The sequence below is a fragment of the Cervus elaphus genome, chromosome 12 (assembly GCF_910594005.1).
Source record: "Cervus elaphus chromosome 12, mCerEla1.1, whole genome shotgun sequence".
NCBI lineage: Eukaryota > Metazoa > Chordata > Mammalia > Artiodactyla > Cervidae > Cervus > Cervus elaphus.
In genome coordinates, this window is record NC_057826.1 from 29476018 (window position 1) to 29499716 (window position 23699).

Here is a 23699-nt window from a genome sequence, read left to right on the forward strand (position 1 = left end):
TTTTTAATTTTTATTTTTTTCTTACTATTTTCCCCCCAGATTTATTGAGGTATAATTGATGTATGACTTAGTGGTTTTCCTTATTTTCTTCAATTTAAGTCTGAATTTTTCAGTAAGGAGCTCAAGATCTGAGCCACAGTCAACTCCAGGTCTTGTTTTTGCTGACTGTATAGAGTTTCTCCATCTTCGACTGCAAAGAATAGAATCAATTTTGGCATTGACCATTTGGTGATATCCATGTGTAGAATTGTCTGTTGTGTTGTAGGAAGACAGTGTTTGCTATGACTAGTGTGTTCTCTTGACAAAACTCTGTTAGCCTTTGCCCTACTTCATTTTGTATTCCAGGGCCAAACTTGCCTGTTACTGCAAGTATCTCTTAACTTCCTACTTTTACATTCCAATCCTCTGTGGTGAAAAGGACATCTGTTTTTGGTGTTAGTTCTAGAAGGTGTTGTATGTCTTTACAGAACCGGTCAACTTCAGCTTCTTCAGCCTTACTGGTTGGGGCGTAGACTTGGATTATTGTGATGTTGAATGGTTTGCCATGAAAATGAATGGAGATCATTCTGTTGTTTTTGAGATTGCACCCAAGTACTGTGTTTTGGTACCCAAGTACTGGCCCAAGTACTGCCCCAACCACTAAGGCTGAAGAAGCTGAAGTTGACTGGTTCTGTGAAGACGTACAACACCTTCCAGTTTGGCCAAGAGAATGCACTGGTCATAGAAAACACCCTCTCCCAACAACACAAGAGAAGATTCTACACATGGACATCACCAGATGGTCAGTACTGAAATCAGATTGATTATATTCTTTGAAGCCAAAGATGGACAAGCTCTATACAGTCAGCAAAAACAAGAATGGGAGCTGACTGTGGCTAAGATCATGAACTCCTTATTGGCAAATTCAGACTTAAATTGAAGAAAGTAGGGAAAATCATTAGACCATTCAGGTATGACCTAAATCAAATCCCTTACAATTATACAATGGAAGTGAGAAATAGATTCAAGGGATTAGATCTGACAGACTGCCTGAAGAACTATGGATGGAGGTTCATAACATTGTATAGGAGATAGGGATCCAGACCATTTCCAAGAAAAAGAAATGCAAAAAAGCAAAATGGCTGTCTGAAGAGGCCTTACATATAGCTGTGAAAAGAAGAGAAGTGAAAAGCAAAGGAGAAAAGGAAAGATACACCCATTTGAATGCAGAGTTCCAAAGAATAGCAAGGAGAGATAAGAAAGCCTTCCTCAATGATCAGTGCAAAGATATAGAGGAAGACAATAGAATGGGAAAGACTAGAGATCTCTTCAAGAAAATTAGAGCTACCAAGGGAACAATAACCTCAGATATGCAGATGACACCACCCTTATGACAGAAAGTGAAGAGGAACTAAAAAGCCTCTTGATGAAAATGAAACAGGAGAGTGAAAAAGTTGGCTTAAAACTCAACATTCAGAAATCTAAGATCATGTCATCCGGTCCCATTGCTTCATGGGAAATAGATGGAGAAACAGTGGAAACAGTGTCAGACTATTTTTGGGGGCTCCAAAATCACAGCAGATGGTGATTGCAGCCATGAAATTAAAAGACTCTTACTCCTTGGAAGAAAAGTTATGACCAGCCTAGATAGCATATTAAAAAGCAGAGACATTACTTGGCCAACAAAGGTCTGTCTAGTCAAGGCTTTGGTTTTTCCAGTGGTCGTGTATGGATGTGAGAGTTGGACTGGGAAGAAAGCTGAGCGCTGAAGAATTGATGCTTTTGAACTGTGGTGATGGAGAAGACTCTTGAGAGGCCCTTGGACTGCAAGCAGATCCAACCAGTCCATCCTAAAGGAGATCAGTCCTGGGTGTTCATTGGAAGAACCGATGCTGAGCTGAAACTCCACTACTTTGGCCACCTCTTAGAAAGAGTTGACTCATTGGAAAAGACCCTGATGCTGGGAGGGACTGGGGGCAGGAGCAGAAGGGGACGACAGAGGATGAGATGGCTGGATGGCATCACCGACTTAGTGGACATGAGTTTGAGTAAACTCCGGGAGTTGGTGATGGACAGGGAGGCCTGGCATGCTGTGATACATGGGGTCGCAAAGAGTTGGACATGACTGAGCAACTGAACTGAACTGAACTGAAGGGAACATTTCATGCAAAGATGGACACAATAAAGGACAGAAATGGTAGATCTAACAGAAGCAGAAGATATTAAGAAGAGGTGGCAAGAATTCACAGAAGAACTATTCAAGAAAGATCTTCACGACCCAGATAATCACGATGGTATGATCACTCACCTAGGGCCAGACATCCTGAAATGTGAAGTCAAATGGGCCTTAGGAAGCATCACTACAAACAAAGCTAGTGGAGGTGATGAAATTCCAGTTGAGCTATTTCAAATCCTAAAACATGCTGTGAAAGTGCTGCACTCAATATGCCAGCAAATTTGGAAAACTCAGCAGTGGCCACAGGACTGGAAAAGGTCAGTTTTCATTCCAATCCCAAAGAAAGGCAATGCCAAAGAATGTTCAAACTACTGCACAATTGCACTCATCTCACACGCTAGTAAAGTAAAGCTCAAAATTCTCCAAGCCAGGCTTCAATAATACGTGGACCGTGAACTTCCAGATGCTCAAGCTGGATTTAGAAAAGGCAGAGGAACCAGAGATCAAATTACCAACATCCGTTAGATTACTGAAAAAGCAAGAGAGTTCCAGAAAAACATCTACTTCTGCTTTATTGACTATGCCAAAGCCTTTGACTGTGTGGATCACCACAAACTGTGGAAAATTCTTAAGGAGATGGTAATACTAGAACACCTGACCTGCCTCTTGAGACGTCTGTATGCAGGTCAGGAAGCAACAGTTAGAGCTAGACATGGAACAACAGACTGGTTCCAAATAGGGAAAGGAGTACATCAAGGCTGTATATTGTCACCCTGCTTATTTAGCATCTATGCAGAGGATGTCACGAGAAACGCTGGGCTGGATGAAGCACAAGCTGGAATCAAGATTGCTGGGAGAAATATCAATAACCTCAGATATGCATATGACACCACCCTTATGACAGAAAGCAAAGAAGAACTAAAGAGCCTCATGATGAAAGTGGAGAGTGAAAAAGTTGGCTTAAAACTCAACATTCAGAAAACTAATATCATGGCATCTGGTCCCATCACTTCATGGCAAATAGATGAGGAAACAGTGGAAACAGTGACAGACTTTATTTTGGGGGGCTCCAAAATCACTGCAGATGGTGACTGCAGCCATGAAATTAAAGAACGCTTGCTCCTTGGAAGAAAATTTATGACCAACCTAGATAGCATATTAAAAAGCAGAGACATTACTTTGCCAACAAAGGTCCATCTAGTCAAAGCTATGATTTTTCCAGTGGTCATGTATGGATGTGAGAGTTGGACTATTAAGAAAGCTGAGCGCCAAAGAATTGATGCTTTTGAAGTGTGGTGTTGGAGAAGACTCTTGAGAGTCCCTTGGACTGCAAGGAGATCCAGCCAGTCCATCCTAAAGGAGATCATTTCATCTGAATTAAATTCACCCATTCCAGTCCATTTTAGTTTCCTGACTCCTAAAATGTTGATGTTCACTCTTGCCATCTGCTGTTTGACTACATCCCATTTACCTTAATTTGTGGAGCTAACATTCCAGGTTTCTGTGCAGTATTGTTCTTTACAGTATTGAGATTTATTTTCACCATCAGTCACATCCACAACTGAGTGCTAATTCTGCTTTGGCCCAACCACTTCATTCTTTCTAGAGCCATTAGTAATTGTTCATTGCCCTTCCCCAGTTGAATATTGGACATCTTCCAACCTGGGGGAGTCAACTTCCGATGTCATATCTTTTTGTCTCTTCATACTGTTCATTGGGTTCTCACAGGAGGAATACTGGAGTGGTTTGCTATTTCCTGTGGACCACATTTTGTCAGAACTCTTCACTGTGATGCATCTATCTTGGGTGGCCCTGCACAGCATGGCTGATAGCTCCACTGAGTTATGCCAGCCCTTTCCCACAACAAAGCTATGATCTATGAAGGGATGAGGCACATAAGTGTGCTCACAAATTCACGTGCATGAGAACCTGCCCAAGCCTCACCCCCATGCTAAAGTGGGAGTGCAGATAATTGGCTCAGATTTCAGTCCTCCTTCAGGAGCAGTGGTTACTTGGTAATCTTCCTTGTAGCTTTAATTGAGATCTTCTGCAGGCTTTAAGTAGGCATTCTATAAGAATCATATTACCTGTAGATGTAGTTTTGTTGTGTTTGTGGAAAGAAATGAGCTCCCTGTCCCCCTACTCTGCCATCTTTTTCTTCTCTCAAGAATATGGTTTTTGCAGTGAACCTGGATTGAACATGTTCAATGTTGTAGGTGAGACTTGGCAAAATTTTTTTGGTAAAGAGCCCGATAGTAAATGTTCTAGGCTTTTTAAATGTTAAAGTGTTTGTCACAGTTACTCCAGTCTGGTATTTTGGTATAAGAGCAACTTTAGGCAATATGTAAGTATTGTGTTCTAATAAAACTTTATTTATGGACATTTCATTAATTTTGATCTGTCATGAAGTATTATTCTTTTGATTTTTAAAAATAATTTAAAAATGTAAAAATTGTTCTTAGCTCATAGACTGTACAAAAACAGGTAGCAGGTTAGATTTGGACCATAGATCATGGTAACTGACTAGTCTTGTAGATCAAGCAAAGTTTGAGTAAGAAGGAAGAGTTAATATCTTTTTTTGCAAGAATGACCATCTCACTCAAGACTGGTTCTTAAAGAGATGACCATTCATCTCTACCTGAGCTGTACTGGAGGAGTTCCCCCAAACAGTGCTGAAATTTTCTTATAAAACAGTTGTGGAGTATGCAAGAATGATTGTGAACCCAAAGTTCTGTCACATAGAATGTGATAATCATAGCTTAGAAAACTGAAGGAGATTTAAAGGCATAGTTATAAAGGTAGCTGAACTGGGAAGAATAGAGATTTAGAACTCAGGGAGGATAGAGATTCAAGAAGTCATCAAAAGAACCAGGTTCTGCATTGTCATGTAGAATGAGAAGTGAAAAGAGATCACTGAGTTGGACAAATTAGATCATTGGTATCCTTCGGAAGGGTAGATTCATTAGAATGGTGGAAGTAGAATTTTAATTGAAGAGGATTAAGAAGAACTGTACAAAAAAGATCTTCACGACCCAGATAATAACAATGGTGTGATCACTCACCTAGAGCCAGACATCCTGGAATGTGAAGTCAAGTGGGCCTTAGAAAGCATCATTACGAACAAAGCTAGTGGAGGTGATGGAATTCCAGTTGAGCTATTTCAAATCCTGAAAGATGATGCTGTGAAAGTGCTGTACACAATATACCAGCAAATTTGGAAAACTCAGCAGTGGCCACAGGACTGGAAAAGGTCAGTTTTCATTCCAATCCCAAAGAAAGGCAATGCCAAAGAATGTTCAAACTACTGCACAATTGCACTCATCTCACACACTAGTAAAGTAAAGCTCAAAATTCTCCAAGCCAGGCTTTAATAGCACATGAACCATGAACTTTGAGATGTTCAAGCTGGTTTAGAAAAGGCAGAGGAACCAGAGATCAAATTGCCAATATCCGCTGGATCATCAAAAAAGCAAGAGAGTTCCAGAAAAACATCTACTTCTGCTTTATTGACTATGCCAAAGTCTTTGACTGTGTGGTTCACAATAAACAGTGGAAAATTCTGGAAGAGATGGGAATACCAGACCACCTGACCTGCCTCTTGAGACATCTGTATGCAGGTCAGGAAGAAACAGTTAGAACTGGACATGGAACAACAGACTGGTTCCAAATAGGAAAAGGAGTACATCAAGGCTGTATATTGTCACCCTGCTTATTTAACTTATATACAGAGTACATCATGAGAAATGCTGGACTGGAAGAAGCACAAGCTGGAATCAAGATTTCTGGGAGAAATATCAATAACCTCAGATATGCATATGACACCACCCTTATGGCAGAAAGTAAAGAGGAACTAAAGAGCCTCTTGATGAAAGTGAAAGAGGAGAGTGAAAAAAAAAAGAAAGTGAAAGAGGAGAGTGAAAAAGTTGGCTTAAAATTCAACATTCAGAAAACTAAGATCATGGCCTCTGGTCCCATCACTTCACGGCAAATAGATGGGGAAACAGTGGAAATAGTGTTAGACTTTATTTTTTTGGGCTCCAAAATCACTGCAGATGGTGACTACAGCCATGAAATTAAAAGACGTTTACTCCTTGGAAGGAAAGTTATGACCAACCTAGATAGCATATTAAAAAGCAGAGACATTACTTTGCCAACAAAGGTCTGTCTAGCCAAGGCTTTGGTTTTTCCAGTGGTCATGCATGGATGTGAGAGTTGAACTGTGAAGAAAGTTGAGCGCCGAAGAATTGATGCTTTTGAACTGTGGTGTTGGAGAAGACTCTCGAGAGGCCCCTTGGACTTCAAGGAGATCCAGTCAGTCTATCCTAAAGGAGATCAGTCCTGGGTGTTCATTGGAAGGACTGATGCTGAAGCTGAAACTCCACTACTTTGGCCACCTCTTAGAAAGAGTTGACTCATTGGAAAAGACCCTGATGCTGGGAGGGATTGGGGGCAGGAGCAGAAGGGGACGACAGAGGATGAGATGGCTGGATGGCATCACGGACTCGATGGGCATGAGTTTGAGTAAACTCCGGGAGTTGGTGATGGACAGGGAGGCCTGGCATGCTGTGATTCATGGGGTCGCAAAGAGTTGGACACGACTGAGCAGCTGAACTGAACTGAAGGAGTGAGTAACTCAGGTAGTGAAGAATAAGAGTAGAGAATTGAAAAGTTTAATAGAGTTAAGAAAAGTTTAAAGGGCAGACAGTATTGAGTGAAGCAAAAATAAGTAGATTTTTAGCTTGTCTTTTATGCTTAATTTAGTAGTTTTTAATAAGTGATTTTAGAAAGTTTTTAGATACACTTTTGTTATATTGACATAATTTCTTTTAATTTTAACAGAAAAATATACCATGGTTATATATGTCAGTATAAAGATGTTTTAAAGCAATACCAACTAAAATACTCAGAAACACCCCTCTCACATGAATATTATGAGAAGAAAAGAGAATATGAAGAAATTCAAAACAGAGTGTTGGCATGTACTGAACAACTGAAGATGAATGAAAATATTTTTATGGAATTTTTAGGTATTAATTTTTTATACATACTGTTTGATACATACATATTTTTGATACATACTGTTTTGCTAACATTACCCTTGTAGTGAATAGAATATAATAAATCAATCTAAAATATGGTTTTGTTTTTCAGTGCCTGCTCCCTTTCCATCACTTACCAGTTGGACACTACATATGTATCCACAGTAGTATTTCTACTTGGAATTTTTATTTGATAAGTATTGTTTCTGTGTTTCCCTGTGACTATTACATTGATTTGGGTTTTTGTTTAATTAAGAAATTAAGAGATTACTTTAAAGATCATCTGGAATTAGTTTTCATATATGTGCATGTCATCAAAAGCAAGAAATTTTAATGCAAATAAAGTGGTATATGTACTTGTCTTTAAGTGGCATAACTTAGCAACCAAACCAATGAAAAAGTTATTTTGCTTTGTCTTACCAAAGAGTTTCAATTAAATCAGTTGATTATTTCCTATTAGAATGGAAGATGTTAAAGAGGTGAGTCACAGTTTATTGGGTATCTACATTGTGCTGGGAAGTACTCAAGAAGATACAGAGCTTTCTTAAGTATTCAAGAAGATACAGAGCTTTCTTATAAGGAGCTCACAGTTTGGTAGAGGAAACAAACATGTAAACGAGTAATTCTAATGCAGTGGCATTGTATTAGATGCTTAAGTAATTTTTAATTGGTCTAAGTCTCATCTGTTTGTCAAGGAGATCTCCCATGATGAACTTGGAACTTTAATCCTCTTCCAACCTCTACAATCCTTCATATGCTTTCCTATCAGATTATAACTCCACTGTTTGTACTAAGTCTTCTTTATCCCTGCATTCTACCTTGCTTCATCCTAAATCATCCTTTTAACTCCTTTGCTGTTTGCTCTCTTCATGTTTGGATTTTAGCTTCTTCTGTACTTAGTTGTTCATTTGCTGCTGATCTAATACATTGCCACTGCAATAGAATTACTTGTTTGCATTGTCCCTTTCCTCTACTAAACTGGGAGTGTTTTAGTTTTCAGTGGGGAGAGGCAGAGGTTGGTGGTAGATGCAGAAGGCACAGCAGGGGTTTAGGGACTTGGATTGTAGAAACGGATGAGACATAAGACTGTTTGACAGACATGAAAAGGTGATGAAGGTGGGGAGAGTTGAAGACTAGGAGTTACATGTCTATATCTAAAAAATTTAAATTGATATTATGATAACAGCATAGTGTTATAATTAATGTTCATTTGAAATTTTATATTCTAGCATATAAATCATAAATTTTAGTGAAATAGGAAAGGTCTGGCAAAGATTTTCTCTGGAGTTCTTGTTCATTAGCACTGTTCTATACATTTAAAAATTTTGCTAATGGATTTCAGAGTAACTTAGGAAATTGTAGAAACTAGTAATCATGCAGAATGTTTGTTAGCAGCTGAGAGATTCTCTACTTCAAATTGAGTGTAAATCTAGTTCAAGCAGAAAGTTCAAACGGAAGATATAGCTCTCTTTTGAGTTCTGGTGCACAGATAGACCATAAAGAGCAAGAAAAGGAAGATTGAGTGGATTTATAATGTTGATCTTGGAACAAATAAATTATAGAAACTGAAGCAGTTAAGTTTGGACTTGATTATGTTCATCATGCCAAATGACATGATAAACTTGGGTAAAAAATAAAAGTAAAAAACTGCCCTGTGGAAAAATTTAACTGAAAGAAAAATATCCTAACATGTATTTTGATGAAATGTTATTTTTAAGCTAAGTATATAATGTAGACAAACAGTAAATTGACAGTTTGCCAGATGTTTGTACTAGTCTTTCTGCTGTTTTCAGATACTGTTATTCATATTGCATATATGATACATATATAATTAGTTTTACATAATACTAATTATTTTTGATACAGTACTTATATTATAAATGTGAAAGTTATTTATATAACATAGTTCCTTAACATAAAAGGGTTAATTTGAGGTATAAAACACAAGATATTCTTAAACATGCTAACCAGTTTTCCAAAAGATCATGTGACTTGAAGAAAGAAATAGATGACATGGAAATAGAAATTAATTATTTAAACCAGGTATTAATTTTGTTATATGTTTCTAATATGTGTGTTAATGTATAAGTGTAATGATATGTTAGATGACAGTCTAAGAAGAGCTATTTCTAAAGCAACTCAATAATTTATTTGCCTCAGATTACCTTTGGAGCCAAAATGTTTTTAGGTATTGAGTATATTCAACTCTGAGTTTTGGGAAATAGTTTAACTTTCTTTGAGTGCTAAGGAAAGAAGATAAAGAAAGAGCAAGTTGGAGCTTAATAATAGGTATTTAAAGGCATTAACAGAGCTTACAGCAGTGTTGTCAAAACGGAAAACAAGTTATTAAATGACTTAAAAAACTTAATCTAGAAAATTTATGACTGCAATCTTTATAAAGCTAGGCCATATCTAGTTTTTAGCCTTTAAGACTGGTGATACATGAAAAAAAAAAGATTGATGATACATGATATTTTCTTGAATATATTTTTAGTGTCATCTATTGAAATGTGGCTTTAATTGATGAGTATGAGAGCCACCAAAGTCACTTAAAACGTTGAATGGCTAATTTTTAAAATTTTATGAAAATTGTTTTAAAGATGGTATACTTATCATCCATAGGCATGAGGTTCCACATAACAGTAATATCATTTTAGTAAGAAGAAAGTGGGTGTCACTTTCTTTAAAATATATAGTAACTATTGGACATCCCTATGTAGGGAATCAATGTCTACATTGCTTCTGATTGTCCTTTTTAAAAAGAATGAAAGTTGATGGAAATCTAGGCTTTCTAATGGAGTTGTAAGGAAAAATAAAAGGAGTATGATTTATTGTTAATTTTGACTGTTTTAGTAACTTTCACTAAAAGATTGCTAGTACTACCAAAAATATAAATCTTGTGATTATGTAGAAAAAAATCATATTCATTAGTTAAGATAACCAAATGTTTCTTAATGCTTTGCAGGTATTTATTTTGTTTTGCTTTGTCATTTTTCTTTTTAGCAGATTGCAAGACATTATGAAATGAAGAATCTTCCAGAAACTCTAGAAGAAAAAAATAAAAATGTAGAAAAGAGAAAGGAATTGAAAGAAAGGTATGGTGGTGGTTTAGCTGCTAAGTTATGTTGGACTCTTTGTAACCCCATGGACTGGAGCCTGCCAGGCTCCTTTGTCTATGGGACTCTCTAAGCAAGAATACTGGAGAGAGTAGCCATTCCCTTCTCCAGGGGATCTTCCCAACCAGGGTCTCCTGCATTGCAGGCAGAGTCTTTACCATTTTAGCCACCAGGGAAGCCGCGAGAGAAAGGTATAGGTAAACTTTAAAATGGGACTTTCTTTATGTGAACAGATATTCTACATTTAAAATTGATTACATATTCTATACAATTTGAGGAGTTTTAGCTTTATAATATCTAAATATCTCTTCTAATTTTAAAATATGCTAATTTTTACTTAGCTAATATTTAATATTATTCACTCTTCTCTTTAGAACTTTTGAAAAAGATCCACAACCTGTACTTATGTTGAACAAAACCCCTCAAAACAGTCAATTATTTCTTCCATATGAATCTCAGAAATTAGTCAAACCAATAAAGATGCATTCTTCAGAACCAAGAGTTATAGGTACAGTATCTGTTTATTATTCAAAAACTTAATTTTATTTGAGAACATATAAAAGAAGAAATAGAAAGGAGCAATTTTAGTTATCATTTGGTGTAAGCAAGAGCTAACAATACTGGAGACTTATAGACTCATAAAGTGCCACTTTGGTTCTTTCTGAGAGCAACCAAGATATGCCTTCTATACATAACATTTTTCTTTTTGAGAAAGAAATCTCTCATGATTTTTTTAAAAAAGAGTTTTAGTCTGGTTCCAGCTATCAGAAGAGGATGAATAATTGTATGTTTTTCATTTGAGAGGTTGTATTGTCAGTATGTATGATTAAAGTCACTCAGTTGTGTACAACTCTTTGCAACCCCATGGTGGTGAGACTTGTAGTGATATTGTGACTTAGTTACTGAGATATTTGGATCATGTTTTATTCAATGGATAGATTAACTACATTGTGCTAGGTCAACTACACTAGCTGTTTCATTCCCCAGTCATTTACATCACCCCTCTTTGTTCTTTGGGTCCCCATTATAAAGATGAGTTTTGTCAGCTACTTTTTAAAATTTAATTAAAAAAATTTACTTATTTCTCTTTAATTAGCTGTTTTTCATTTTACATACATGGTTAATTTAGTAGCTATTATATATTGAAAAATTAACATTATGTAATAATTTCATAATTCTTTAAATATTTTATAACTTGATTTTTTAAATTACAAGGTTAGGTTAAATGTTGGACATGACATTTGATTCTATTTCTGGAATTGATTTGAAGTTGTACAATTTAATAATCTAGATAAAAAAGAAGAAAGTTCTGTGAGGCAGTCAAAGCCTGCCAATGTTGACTTCAAGCAAAAAGAAAATGATGCATGTGTAGGTATTTCTTTTTTACTAGTACAAATTAAATGCTTGCATTAAATGATATAGTGAATGCACTGCCATTAGGATGTGTGTGTGTGTGTGTATGTGTTAAAATAAAAGATATTTGAAAATATCAAACCCTGTACCCAATGGAACAAAATCTAAAAGACATTTCTAAAGGAATTAAATTGAAGAGGGAAATTGTGGCACCATCTCCATAATGTCATCATTTCTTGAGTTCCATTGGTGTTTTCTTTTCCTGCTATCCTTATGCTAAGCTTTTACCTCAAGGTTATTTCATGGTCAGAATAACCATTACAACTTGTTATCATATCTTCCTTCTAGGGAGGAAAGAAAAAGGGGGAAAAAGTCTAGTTCAGTAAGCTTCACTTTTAAGGATCTTTCATGGAAGCTCCTTAAACAATTTATGTTAATGTTTCATTGACAAGAACTTTGTAACATGGTTACCTCTATCTGCAGAGAGGTTAACAAACATGGTGGGCTTTTTGTTTGTTTGCTTTTTAAATCAGAACATAAAGGAAATGTAGATTTTGAAGAAGATAGAAAACTAGCAGTTTCTGCCAACAAGAATGAATCATATAGATGAAAAATAAGTAAGGATGTAGAGGATCAAACACAAATAGTAAACTTTGTGCCCAACATACACATAATTCAGTTAAATTTTGTTTGCAGTATTCACCAAAATCGACTGTTAGAACAAAAAGGATATCTCCTCCAATTCTAAAAAGCTGCTATCTTCACTAACCACAACATAAGAAAAAGTTAAACAACTTAAACAAAAAGATAGCCTTCTCCTCAGAAAACTATTTGGTTGAATAAAATAAAATTCAGTTCAGTTCAGTCACTCAGTCGTGTCCAACTCTTTGCGACTCCATGAACTGCAGCAGGCCAGGTCTTCCTGTCCATCTCCAACTCCCAGAGTCCACCCAAACCCATGTCCATTGAGTTGGTGATGCCATCCAACCATCTCATCCTCTGTCGTCCCCTTCTCCTCCTGCCCTCAATCTTTCCCAGCATCAGGGTCTTTTCAAATGAGTCAGCTCTTTGCATCAGGTGGCCAAAGTATTGGAGTTTCAGCTTCAACATCAATCCTTCCAATGAACACCCAGGACTGGTCTCCTTTAGGATGGACTGGCTGGATCTCCTTGCAGTCCAAGGGACTCTCAAGAGTCTTCTCCAACACCACAGTTTAAAAGAATCAATTATTCTGCGCTCAGTTTTCTTTATAGTCCAACTCTCACATCCATACATGACCACTGGAAAAACCGTAGCCTTGACTAGACGGACCTTTGTTGACAAAGTAATTTCTCTGCTTTTTAATATGCTATCTAGGTTGGTTATAACTTTCCTTCCAAGGAGTAAGCGTCTTTTAATTTCATGGCTGCAATCACTATCTGCAGTGATTTTGGAGCCCAGAAAAATAAGTCTGACACTGTTTCCCCATCTATTTGCCATGAAGTGATGGGACTGGATGCCATGATCTTAGTTTTCTGAATGTTGAGCTTTAAGCCAACTTTTTCACTCTCCTCTTTCACTTTCATCAAGAGACTCTTTAGTTCCTCTTCATTTTCTGCCATAATTCACATGCTTTCAAATTACTTTGGGGTTATAGAAGAAATAAAAATAGAATTTAAAAACTATTTAAAAGGATACTATAAACCCAAACCTGTGAAATGTAGCCAAATTAGTCTTCAGAGAGAAGTTTATGTTTGAAGACAAACATATTAGAAAATAAGGAAGATTAAAATCAGCCAAACATTAAGTATTAATCTGAAAAGTTGAACTTAAAGTATGAAAAGCTTAACTTAAAATACAAAAATGAAATAATAAATGCAAAAAAGTAGGAATTAATAGAGAAAAGCAGAAATTTATGAAGTTTAAAAATTGGGTCAATTAATATAGCCAAACACTAATAAGTTTCAGCAAGTGTACAGAAAAAAAGAGAAGTCCCCCCTCAAAAAAGAAAACTATAAAGTGAGGGAGAAGTGTGTATCACTACACCTATGAAAGAAATCTTTTCAAAGTCCTAAGATGATACTATGTAAAATTATATACCAACAAACTTGAAAATTTAGGTGAGACAGAAAATTTTTTGGACAATATAAATTGTTAGACTGAAAAAGAAAAACATGAATAGATCAATAACTTAGAAGAAATAGAAATGTAAATGAAACTGAAATGTGAATAAATGCCTATTTCCCTCTTTTCTCCCTTATTTCCCTCCCTTCTCCCTCTACCACACATGCCCTTCAGAACACTTCAGACTCAGTTTTTCAGGTGAATTCTGTCAAACCTTAGATCAGAGTTTCTCAATAGTGACACTGTTGACATTCTGGATCAGATAATTCTTTATTGTGGGGATGTCCACAGAAAAAATTAATTACTCTAGTGATCTACTAGAGTCCAGTAGCACCTCATCTGCAATTTATGACAATCAAAAATATCTCCAGATACTGTCAAATGTCTTCTGAGAGGTAAACAAAGATCATGGCATCTGGTCCCATCACTTCATGGCAAATATATGGGGAAACAGTGGAAACAGTGAGAGACTTTATTTTCTTGGGCCCGGAATCATTGCAGATGGTGACTGTATCCACAAAATTAAAAGAGGCTTTCTTCTTAGAATAAAAGCTATGACAAACCTAGACAGTGTATTAAAAAACAGAGACGTTACTTTGCCTACAGAGGTCCATGTAGTCAAAGCTATGGTTTTTCCAGTAGTCATTATGGATGTGAGAGTTGGAGCATAAAGAAGGCTGAACGCCAAAGAATTGGTGCCTTTGAACTGTGGTGTTGGAGAAGACTCTTTGAGAGTCCCCTGGACAGTAAGGAAATCAAACCAGTCAGTCCTACAGGGTATCAATTCTGAATATTCATCAGAAGGACTGATGCTGAAGCTGAAGCTCCAATACTTTGACCACCTGATGTGAAGAGCCAACTCATTGGAAATCAGACCCTGATCCTGGGAAAGATTGAAGGAAGGAGGAGAAGGGGATAACAGAAGATGAGGTGGTTGGAGGGCATCACTGACTCAATGGGCATGAGTCTGAGCAAGCTCTGGGAGATGGTGAAGGACAGAGAAGCCTGGCCTGCTGTAGTTCATGGAGTTGCAAAGAGTCGGACACGACTGAGCAACTGAACAACAACAACAAAAGCAAAATAAAAATGACAGAATTAAGACCAATGGCTGTTAAAACAAAAATATTTGGATAAACTTTCCTATTAAAGATATTTTAATTACAGGTAAAATAAGAAAAATCAGTAACTCTTCAAAATGAGTGACTCAGGGAGAATGAAAGACTTGAAACAGTATAAACATTAGTAAAGCAGTGATTTAAGCATTATATAAAATTTAAAGTTAAAAACAATATATTAGTTCTGCCATGTGTGTCATACATGTTTTAAAAAGAAGGTTTCAGGATTTACTCTTTTAACTTGTTTTCCTTTCCTGTATTCAACTTTAGAGGGCTTAGGGGATTTAGAGACACAGACACAAGTTAATTGCATCCAAAGACTGCATCCAAGTACTCTTGTAGTACTTGGATGCAAACTAAAAAATGACAGAATGATCTCTATTCACTTATAAGGCAAACCATTCAATATCAAGGTAGTCCAAGTCTATGCCACAACCAGTAACACTGAAAAGCTGAGGTTGAACAGTTCTGTGAAGACCTACAAGACCTTCTAGAAATAACAACACCCAAAAAAGATGTCCTTTTCATTATAGGGGACTGGAATGCAAAAGTAGGAAGTCAAGAAACACCTGGAGTAACAGGCAAACTTGGCCTTGGAGTACAGAATGAAGCAGGGCAAAGGCTAATAGAGTTTTGCCAAGAGAACGCACTGGTCATAGCAAACACCCTCTCCCAACAACACAAGAGAAGATTCTGCACATGGACATCACCAGATGGTCAGTACCGAAATCAGATTGATTATATTCTTTGAAGCCAAAGATGGACAAGCTCTATACAGTCAGCAAAAACAAGAACGGGAGCTGACTGTGGCTAAGATCATGAACTCCTTATTGGCAAATTCAGACTTAAATTGAAGAAAGTAGGGAAAACCACTAGACCATTTAGGTATGACCTAAATCAAATCCCTTACAATTACACAGTGGAAGTGAGAAATAGATTCAAGGGATTAGATCTGATAGACAGAGTGCCTGATGAACTATGGACAGAGGTTCATGACACTGTGTAGGAGACAGGGATCAAGACCATCCCCAAGAAAAAGAAATGCAAAAAAGCAAAATGGCTGTCTGGGGAGGCCTTACATATAGCTGTGAAAAGAAGAGAAGTGAAAAGCAAAGGAGGAAAGGAAAGATACACCCATTTGAATGCAGAATTCCAAAGAATAGCAAGGAGAGTTAAGAAAGCCTTCCTCAGTGACCAGTGCAAAGATATAGAGGAAGACAATAGAATGGGAAAGACTAGAGATCTCTTCAAGAAAATTAGAGATACCAAGGGAACATTTCTTGTAAAGATGGGCACAATAAAGGACAGAAATGGTAGATCTAACAGAAGCAGAAGATATTAAGAAGAGGTGGCAAGAATACAAAGAAGAACAGTAGAAAAAAGATCTTCATGACCCAGATAATAACGATGGTGTGATCACTCACCTAGAGCCAGACATCCTGAAATGTGAAGTCAAATGGGCCTTAGGAAGCATCACTACAAACAAAGCTAGTGGAGGTGATGAAATTCCAGTTGAGCTATTTCAAATCCTAAAACATGCTGTGAAAGTGCTGCACTCAATATGCCAGCAAATTTGGAAAACTCAGCAGTGGCCACAGGACTGGAAAAGGTCAGTTTTCATTCCAATCCCAAAGAAAGGCAATGCCAAAGAATGTTCAAACTACTGCACAATTGCACTCATCTCACACGCTAGTAAAGTAAAGCTCAAAATTCTCCAAGCCAGGCTTCAATAATACGTGGACCGTGAACTTCCAGATGCTCAAGCTGGATTTAGAAAAGGCAGAGGAACCAGAGATCAAATTACCAACATCCGTTAGATTACTGAAAAAGCAAGAGAGTTCCAGAAAAACATCTACTTCTGCTTTATTGACTATGCCAAAGCCTTTGACTGTGTGGATCACCACAAACTGTGGAAAATTCTTAAGGAGATGGTAATACTAGAACACCTGACCTGCCTCTTGAGACGTCTGTATGCAGGTCAGGAAGCAACAGTTAGAGCTAGACATGGAACAACAGACTGGTTCCAAATAGGGAAAGGAGTACATCAAGGCTGTATATTGTCACCCTGCTTATTTAGCATCTATGCAGAGGATGTCACGAGAAACGCTGGGCTGGATGAAGCACAAGCTGGAATCAAGATTGCTGGGAGAAATATCAATAACCTCAGATATGCATATGACACCACCCTTATGACAGAAAGCAAAGAAGAACTAAAGAGCCTCATGATGAAAGTGAAAGTGGAGAGTGAAAAAGTTGGCTTAAAACTCAACATTCAGAAAACTAATATCATGGCATCTGGTCCCATCACTTCATGGCAAATAGATGAGGGAACAGTGGAAACAGTGACAGACTTTATTTTGGGGGGCTCCAAAATCACTGCAGATGGTGACTGCAGCCATGAAATTAAAGAACGCTTGCTCCTTGGAAGAAAATTTATGACCAACCTAGTCAGTATATTAAAAAGCAGAGACATTACTTTGCCAACAAAGGTCCATCTAGTCAAAGCTATGTTTTTTCCAGTAGTCATGTATGGATGTGAGAGTTGGACTATTAAGAAAGCTGAGCGCCAAAGAATTGATGCTTTTGAAGTGTGGTGTTGGAGAAGACTCTTGAGAGTCCCTTGGACTGCAAGGAGATCCAACCAGTCTATCGTAAAGGAGATCAGTCCTGGGTGTTCATTGGAAGGACTGATGCTGAAGCTGAAACTCCAGTACTTTGGCCACCTGATGGGAAGAGCTGACTCATTTGAGAAGACCCTGATACGGGGAAAGATTAAAGGCGGGAGGAGAAGGGGATGACAGAGAATGAGATGGATGGATGGCATCACTGACTCAATGGACATAAGTTTGAGTAAACTCTGGGAGTTGGTTATGGACATTGAGGCCTGGCGTGCTGCAGTCCATGGGGTTGCAAGGAATCAGACATAACTGAGCGACTGAACTGAACTGAACTGAGCATAAATTAATTAAATTAAGAGTTAAGATTCACTTAATTAATCATGAATAAGGAAGACAAAATTTTAAGTTTACCTTAAGTGTATATATACTATCAGCATAGTAATTATACTTTTCAAAAACATCAAATTCCTTGAGACTCTTACACCTTTCTGTTTCCCAGTCTTTGACTTAATGTTTTGTGTACAGTGGTTTCATTTAATGTTTGTACTCATCAGTGTTGATAATAATACTGATGATGAGGTGGATGACAATGTTCTATGAGAGTCCTGAGTAGCCATGGCAAGCAAAACATTTTATTGTTTTGTATAGTCAATTCTAATGCTTAATTTCTTTTGTTCAGGTATTGAATGACTCTGCTGTGAATAACCATCCAAAATGTACACATGTTACGGCTTTTAAAAATTCACAAAATGTTATGCAATTCAGGTAACCTTTAAAAATCATAAATTGACTTATTTTCTGAAATGATCAACTCAGTAAATAATATAAAAATGTTGTTTATTGTATTTTAGATTAGTAACCCCACAGAAACAATCAAACTGCAATCAATGGTTGGAAAAGAGAGATACAGGTATTTGCCGTTTATATTATTCCTAAGAAATGGGAGTAACAAGTTATATCAGATTTTTATACTAGTCAAATAAATTATTTCGATTGTTTGCATCTCTGGCTAACTCACCGTGCATGCCTGGTTTTAAAATACATTTTTCTTAAATATAAAACAAATACGCTTATTGTAGAAAATTTGGAAAATGGAGAAAAATATAAAAGAAGCAAAAATACCAACCACCCAGATATAACTGATACTACACATACTATTGTAAATTTTTTCTCTATGCATATGTTTTTTTTTTCTTTTTGTTTGTTCCTTCAAATTTGAAGCATATTATGTATATTACTTTGGATCTTTTTCTTTCCACTTGATATGCCCTTGAGGATATTTTTCCATGCCATTAAATAGATTTTATTTGTGATGACTTATAATATATCTTTGCATGGGTATGCTTTAATTTATTTAGCAGTCTCTCACACTGAATATTTTGTTATTTCTAGATTTTTTTGTTGTTGTAAATGATGCTACTATATTCTTTTATATAAATATTTTGCTATTTTAGATTATTTTCTTTGATTAAATCATAGAAAAGTCACAGGATATATATGTATGATTGTGTTATCCTAGAATCAAGTAGTTTTTAGAACTTTGATGCACCCTTGAGAGACTCATTCTCTATCTGTGTGTGTGTGTGTGTGTGTATATATATATACATATATATATATATATAAACTGCAAACATATATATGTATATATAAAATATATATCATAGAGACACACACAAATATATATATATTTATATATTTTATTTATATTTATATAATTATAATAATTATTTTATTTATATATAAGTATATTTGTTATATATAATATTATATACATTATTATTTATATAATATATAATAATGTGAAAATAATATATATATAATATATATATAGTTGCCCCTGATGCAAAGAGCTAACTCATTGGAAAAGACCCTGATGCTGGGAAAGATTGAAGGCAGGAGGAGAAGGGGACGACAGAGGATGAGATGGTTGGATGGCATCACCAACTTGATGGACATGAGTCTGAGCAAGCTCTGGGAGTTGGTGATGGACAGGGAAGACTGGCGTGCTGCAGTCCATGGAGTTGTAAAGAGTCGGACACAACTTAGTGACTGAACTGACTGACTGATAGTTGCCCAGTAAAAAGTAGTAATTAGGCTATATAAAAGTATCTCTTCTTGACTTATTTTGAAATTTTAAAAAATGACTCATTCTGGTAGTAAATATATGCATATTCTGCATGGTCATATAATATACTATAAGCCTATTCCTCTCACTCTCAATATAGGATTCAACCAAGACAATATGCTTAGATGGATATTCCTCCAACTTTCTCTGGAAAAAAGGATTATGACTTATCTATCCAGGTGATATATTTCACCTGTTTATAATCTTCTGTATATGCTAAGCTGACAGAGTGTTAGACAGGGAGGAATGGATAATCTCTGTGAACAATATACCCCCTAATACAGATACACGGGAAAATGTATGTATCTGGAATAGTCCTAGCTGCCATTGAGCCTATATGGTGAGGCTCCACACTCAAGAAGGTATATAATTATCTTAGAAGAAGAAAGATTCTCTTCAACAATCTCCAAGCCTATCTTTTGAAGAAGTTAATATATGGTGAAAGTAGTAGTGTGATTAATGCAAGAGGCAAACCTATAAAGCTTTCAGATGACCAAATAGGGAAACTTCTGTTCAAGATAGGAAAGAATTTCTTTAAAAAATGAAAAAGCACAATCATAAAAGAAGTATTGATAAATTTGGTTATTAAAACTAAGAATTTCTATTCATCAAAAAACACTTTAAAAAGAATGGGAGCCAAGAGAATATATTTTTAATAAACAAAACTGTCAAAGCACTAGTTTCCAAAAATGTGTAAAAAACTTCTGCAAACCAAGAAGAAAACTACAGACAACCCAATTAGAAACATGTGCAAAATAATTATGAATAGGCATTTCAAATAGAAAAACTTTTGTGGCAGATAAACATGTTAAAAAAATATTCAGCAAATCAGGAAACTGAAAAATAAACCCACAATGAGATATCATTAGACCCCCATCAGATTAGCAAAATTTGGAACGTCTGACAATGTTCAGTGTTGATGAGAATGTAGGACAATTAAAACTCTCGTAATTATTGGTAGAAACTTTTAATATGTCATTTATAAATAACTTATTGACGTATAACTAAATTATAATTGGAGCTCATAATTTTGTCCTGTGAAATTGAATAATTCCCTAGGGTAGCTCAGGATGGCCAGTTGCCACAACAAAAATTGGTGAATAGTTTCAAAACTAAAATTAGAGAATAGTTTAACATCTGGTAAAATGGAAGATACACATACCCTATATTTTGTAATTCCACTCCTAGGTATGTACCTAGAGAAATACAAGTACATACACACAAGTATATATGTAGAAGAGTGTTAAAATCATTGTTTGTAATAGCCTCAAAACAGAAACACCCCAAATGTCCATCTGTAGTTGAATGGATAGTATTGTGTTACATTGTGTTGTGTTTGTATAATGGAATACTTTACACCTATAAAAGTAAGCAAACTATGTCTATATGCAACAATATAGATGAATCTCATGAGTGTGTTAAACCAAAAAAAGCATGACAAAGAGCACATACATTATTATTTCATCATATAACATTTAAAACAGGAAAAACCATATTGCTTAAGTGATAAACTGATAAAGCAAATCAGGGTAATGATTATCACAGAAGTCAGGATAGTGTTTACCACTGAGAAGGAGGCTATGGGGAATATGGAGCCTTTTGGAGAACTCATAATGTTCTATTTCTTTACCAAGGTGGCAGTTACATGGGGTGTTCTCTTTATAATTTTGTTTGTTAAACTGTTCATGTAGGTTTTATTCTATTTATATATTAGATTGAAGTATCTAAAATTTCCATTTTTATAGACCAAGAACAGTTAAATATTGGCAGTTTCATATGGTTTAATTTGTTTTATTTATAATTAAGTTTCAAAAAGAAAAAGTAATTTGTTCTCATATAACAAACAGATGCTGAGTGTGGAGATAAAGAGACGATAAGACAATTGCCAGAATCAAAATGTGCTTCACAAGTAAGTCAAATGTTTTGTTTTTAATTTCTAAGCAGAATATTCTAATTTAAATATTGTTTTCATTTTAATTTCAGATTTGGGATAATGAAGCTTATTTATGTGAGGTCTGGATGTTATTACCTTAGTAATCAAGTTGCTGTGATGTTACAGATTCTATTCCTTGGAGGAGTTATAGATTTAAAAGTGAAACCACAAAAAGTTTACATGAAATATTTAAAAAATTGTCATTAGTAGTTGACTATATATATTGATACCACAACAACTAAATTATAACTGAAGAAAGAAATTTTGTTTGGTAAGATTGAATTATTAGCCAAGGCTGCCACAAAAATATCTTCAAAGTATTTTTCAATAGTAGATAGCTTTAGTGATTATAGGTGTAGGCAATGTACTGTAGCTGCTAAGGGATAAGACAAGAGAAACAGCAGTAGGATTCTACTATAAAGAAATACAGGTAAAAAGCACACTTAAATTTTTTTGCTGGAGGGTCCCAAATAAATTGTTTCCAAATGGGATTTGGTAACAAATATTTGAGAAATCATATTCCCAGCTTACCAAATGATATAAAGGGGAGTTAGTATTCGAGTTCTCAATTTTGTAGGGAAACTAGTATAATGAATTTATAAGGGCAAAAAGAGCTAAGAACATAACCAATGAGAAAAAGATTGCCCTTTTCTTTCAAAGGGGTATACAAATCTTGATCCAGAGCACAATGTGGAAATTTTGAGAGGAAAATATTTCTAACCATTTTTCTTCATCAGAGTATATCCTGGTTATGAGCTAATTTTTCAGGTATTGATAGGTGAGATAGAGCTGGGAAGAAAAAAATTAGAAAATTGAAAATATTCTCCTGTTTGCTGACAGGTATATTTTGGTATCAGTTTCACTAATTATTCTCATTTCACTTATTTTTTTATGAATTGATAACATCATATGTTAATATTGATGTTTTTAACCTCACATATTTTTACATATGTGAGTTTATTAATGCAATGATATTCCTTTTTATAGTTTTCTGTTACTTTGAATTTGCAGATTACATATGCAGAACATTTTGGGAAGCCAATAGAAAGTAATAGTGATGAAGTAGAAGAAAGGGCTGGGACTTTTCCACGAACTCCTGAAATTCCTTTATTTTTAAGGACTCCTGAAGATGTGAAAACACCTGACTCTGTGGAGAAATTACCTAAAACCCCCTCATTTGAAATGTAAGATTTTAATTATTTTAATCCAAGAATCTATATATTTTGAATTATGTAAATAATTGATAGGAATAGTAAAATGCTTAATACCTCTAACTTTAAAAAGTTTTCTATTATAGAATATTTCAAATATACAAAGGAGAGAGGTTAGTATAATGAATGCTCATATACCTACCACTCTGCCATCTCATTTCATAGACCCTCTTCCCCATTTTCCCTGAAATGTTTAGTTGAAGGTAACATGGATCCTGAGTACATATTAAGTTCAATATTATAAGATTTAAGATTTTCAGAAGAATAAAAGATGTATGGAAAATATTAAAATGTCAAGCTAAAAAGTTACTATCACATTTGGTAGATTGTGGACATCATTGAATAATATTCCAGCAGTCATTTTGCCTTAATGTTGTAGTGTCTTAAGCAAAAACTGCCATTATTTAAGTAACTTTGGTTGACATAAATATCTCTAACATCGTTATTTAACTTTGGAAACCACAGATTTGTAGTTTACAGCCAAAAAACTAATGCTATATTTAAGCTTTTTGTTTAGTTCAGTCTTTTCTTTGATGCTGAATCCTGGGATTCTTCTAAAATATGTGTCAAATAGATTTCACTTCATCAGGAATCTCTCTCCTGTGTTCTCCTCTGTATTTTAAATTGCTAGTAAGATTTTTATGTATAAACGTCATGCTGTTGACTCAAACACAGGATGTTCAAAATAGAATTTATCTTCAAATCTGGGAACTGTTAAAGGGTGTAGCAATCATATACTAAAACCTCTCTTTATGGATGAGAAAACAAATCTGTAAAGTGACTCATTAACAGTCATGGAGATAGTTATGGAGGTATCTTCAGACTTCTATTATTTAACACTTAATACACTGTTAAGTGAATTTGAGTGTAAGCATTTTATAAGTATTGCTCCTTTCATGTTCACAACAGCTTTGTGAGATGTAAGTACATT

At 35.5% G+C, this 23699-nt stretch overlaps 1 protein-coding gene across 1 annotated transcript in view; it reads left to right on the forward strand.

Annotated features, from left to right (window-relative positions):
- Positions 1 to 23699, forward strand: part of C12H14orf39 (chromosome 12 C14orf39 homolog) — a 49850-nt gene that overhangs the window by 10614 nt on the left and 15537 nt on the right. The window contains exons 5-14 of the mRNA XM_043920370.1: positions 6995 to 7182; positions 7307 to 7349; positions 9117 to 9237; positions 10198 to 10289; positions 10685 to 10818; positions 11602 to 11678; positions 18179 to 18264; positions 18351 to 18409; positions 21472 to 21533; positions 22569 to 22741. Of these exons, the coding sequence (XP_043776305.1) occupies positions 6995 to 7182; positions 7307 to 7349; positions 9117 to 9237; positions 10198 to 10289; positions 10685 to 10818; positions 11602 to 11678; positions 18179 to 18264; positions 18351 to 18409; positions 21472 to 21533; positions 22569 to 22741 (1035 nt within the window). The remainder of the gene's footprint in view (positions 1 to 6994; positions 7183 to 7306; positions 7350 to 9116; positions 9238 to 10197; positions 10290 to 10684; positions 10819 to 11601; positions 11679 to 18178; positions 18265 to 18350; positions 18410 to 21471; positions 21534 to 22568; positions 22742 to 23699) is intronic.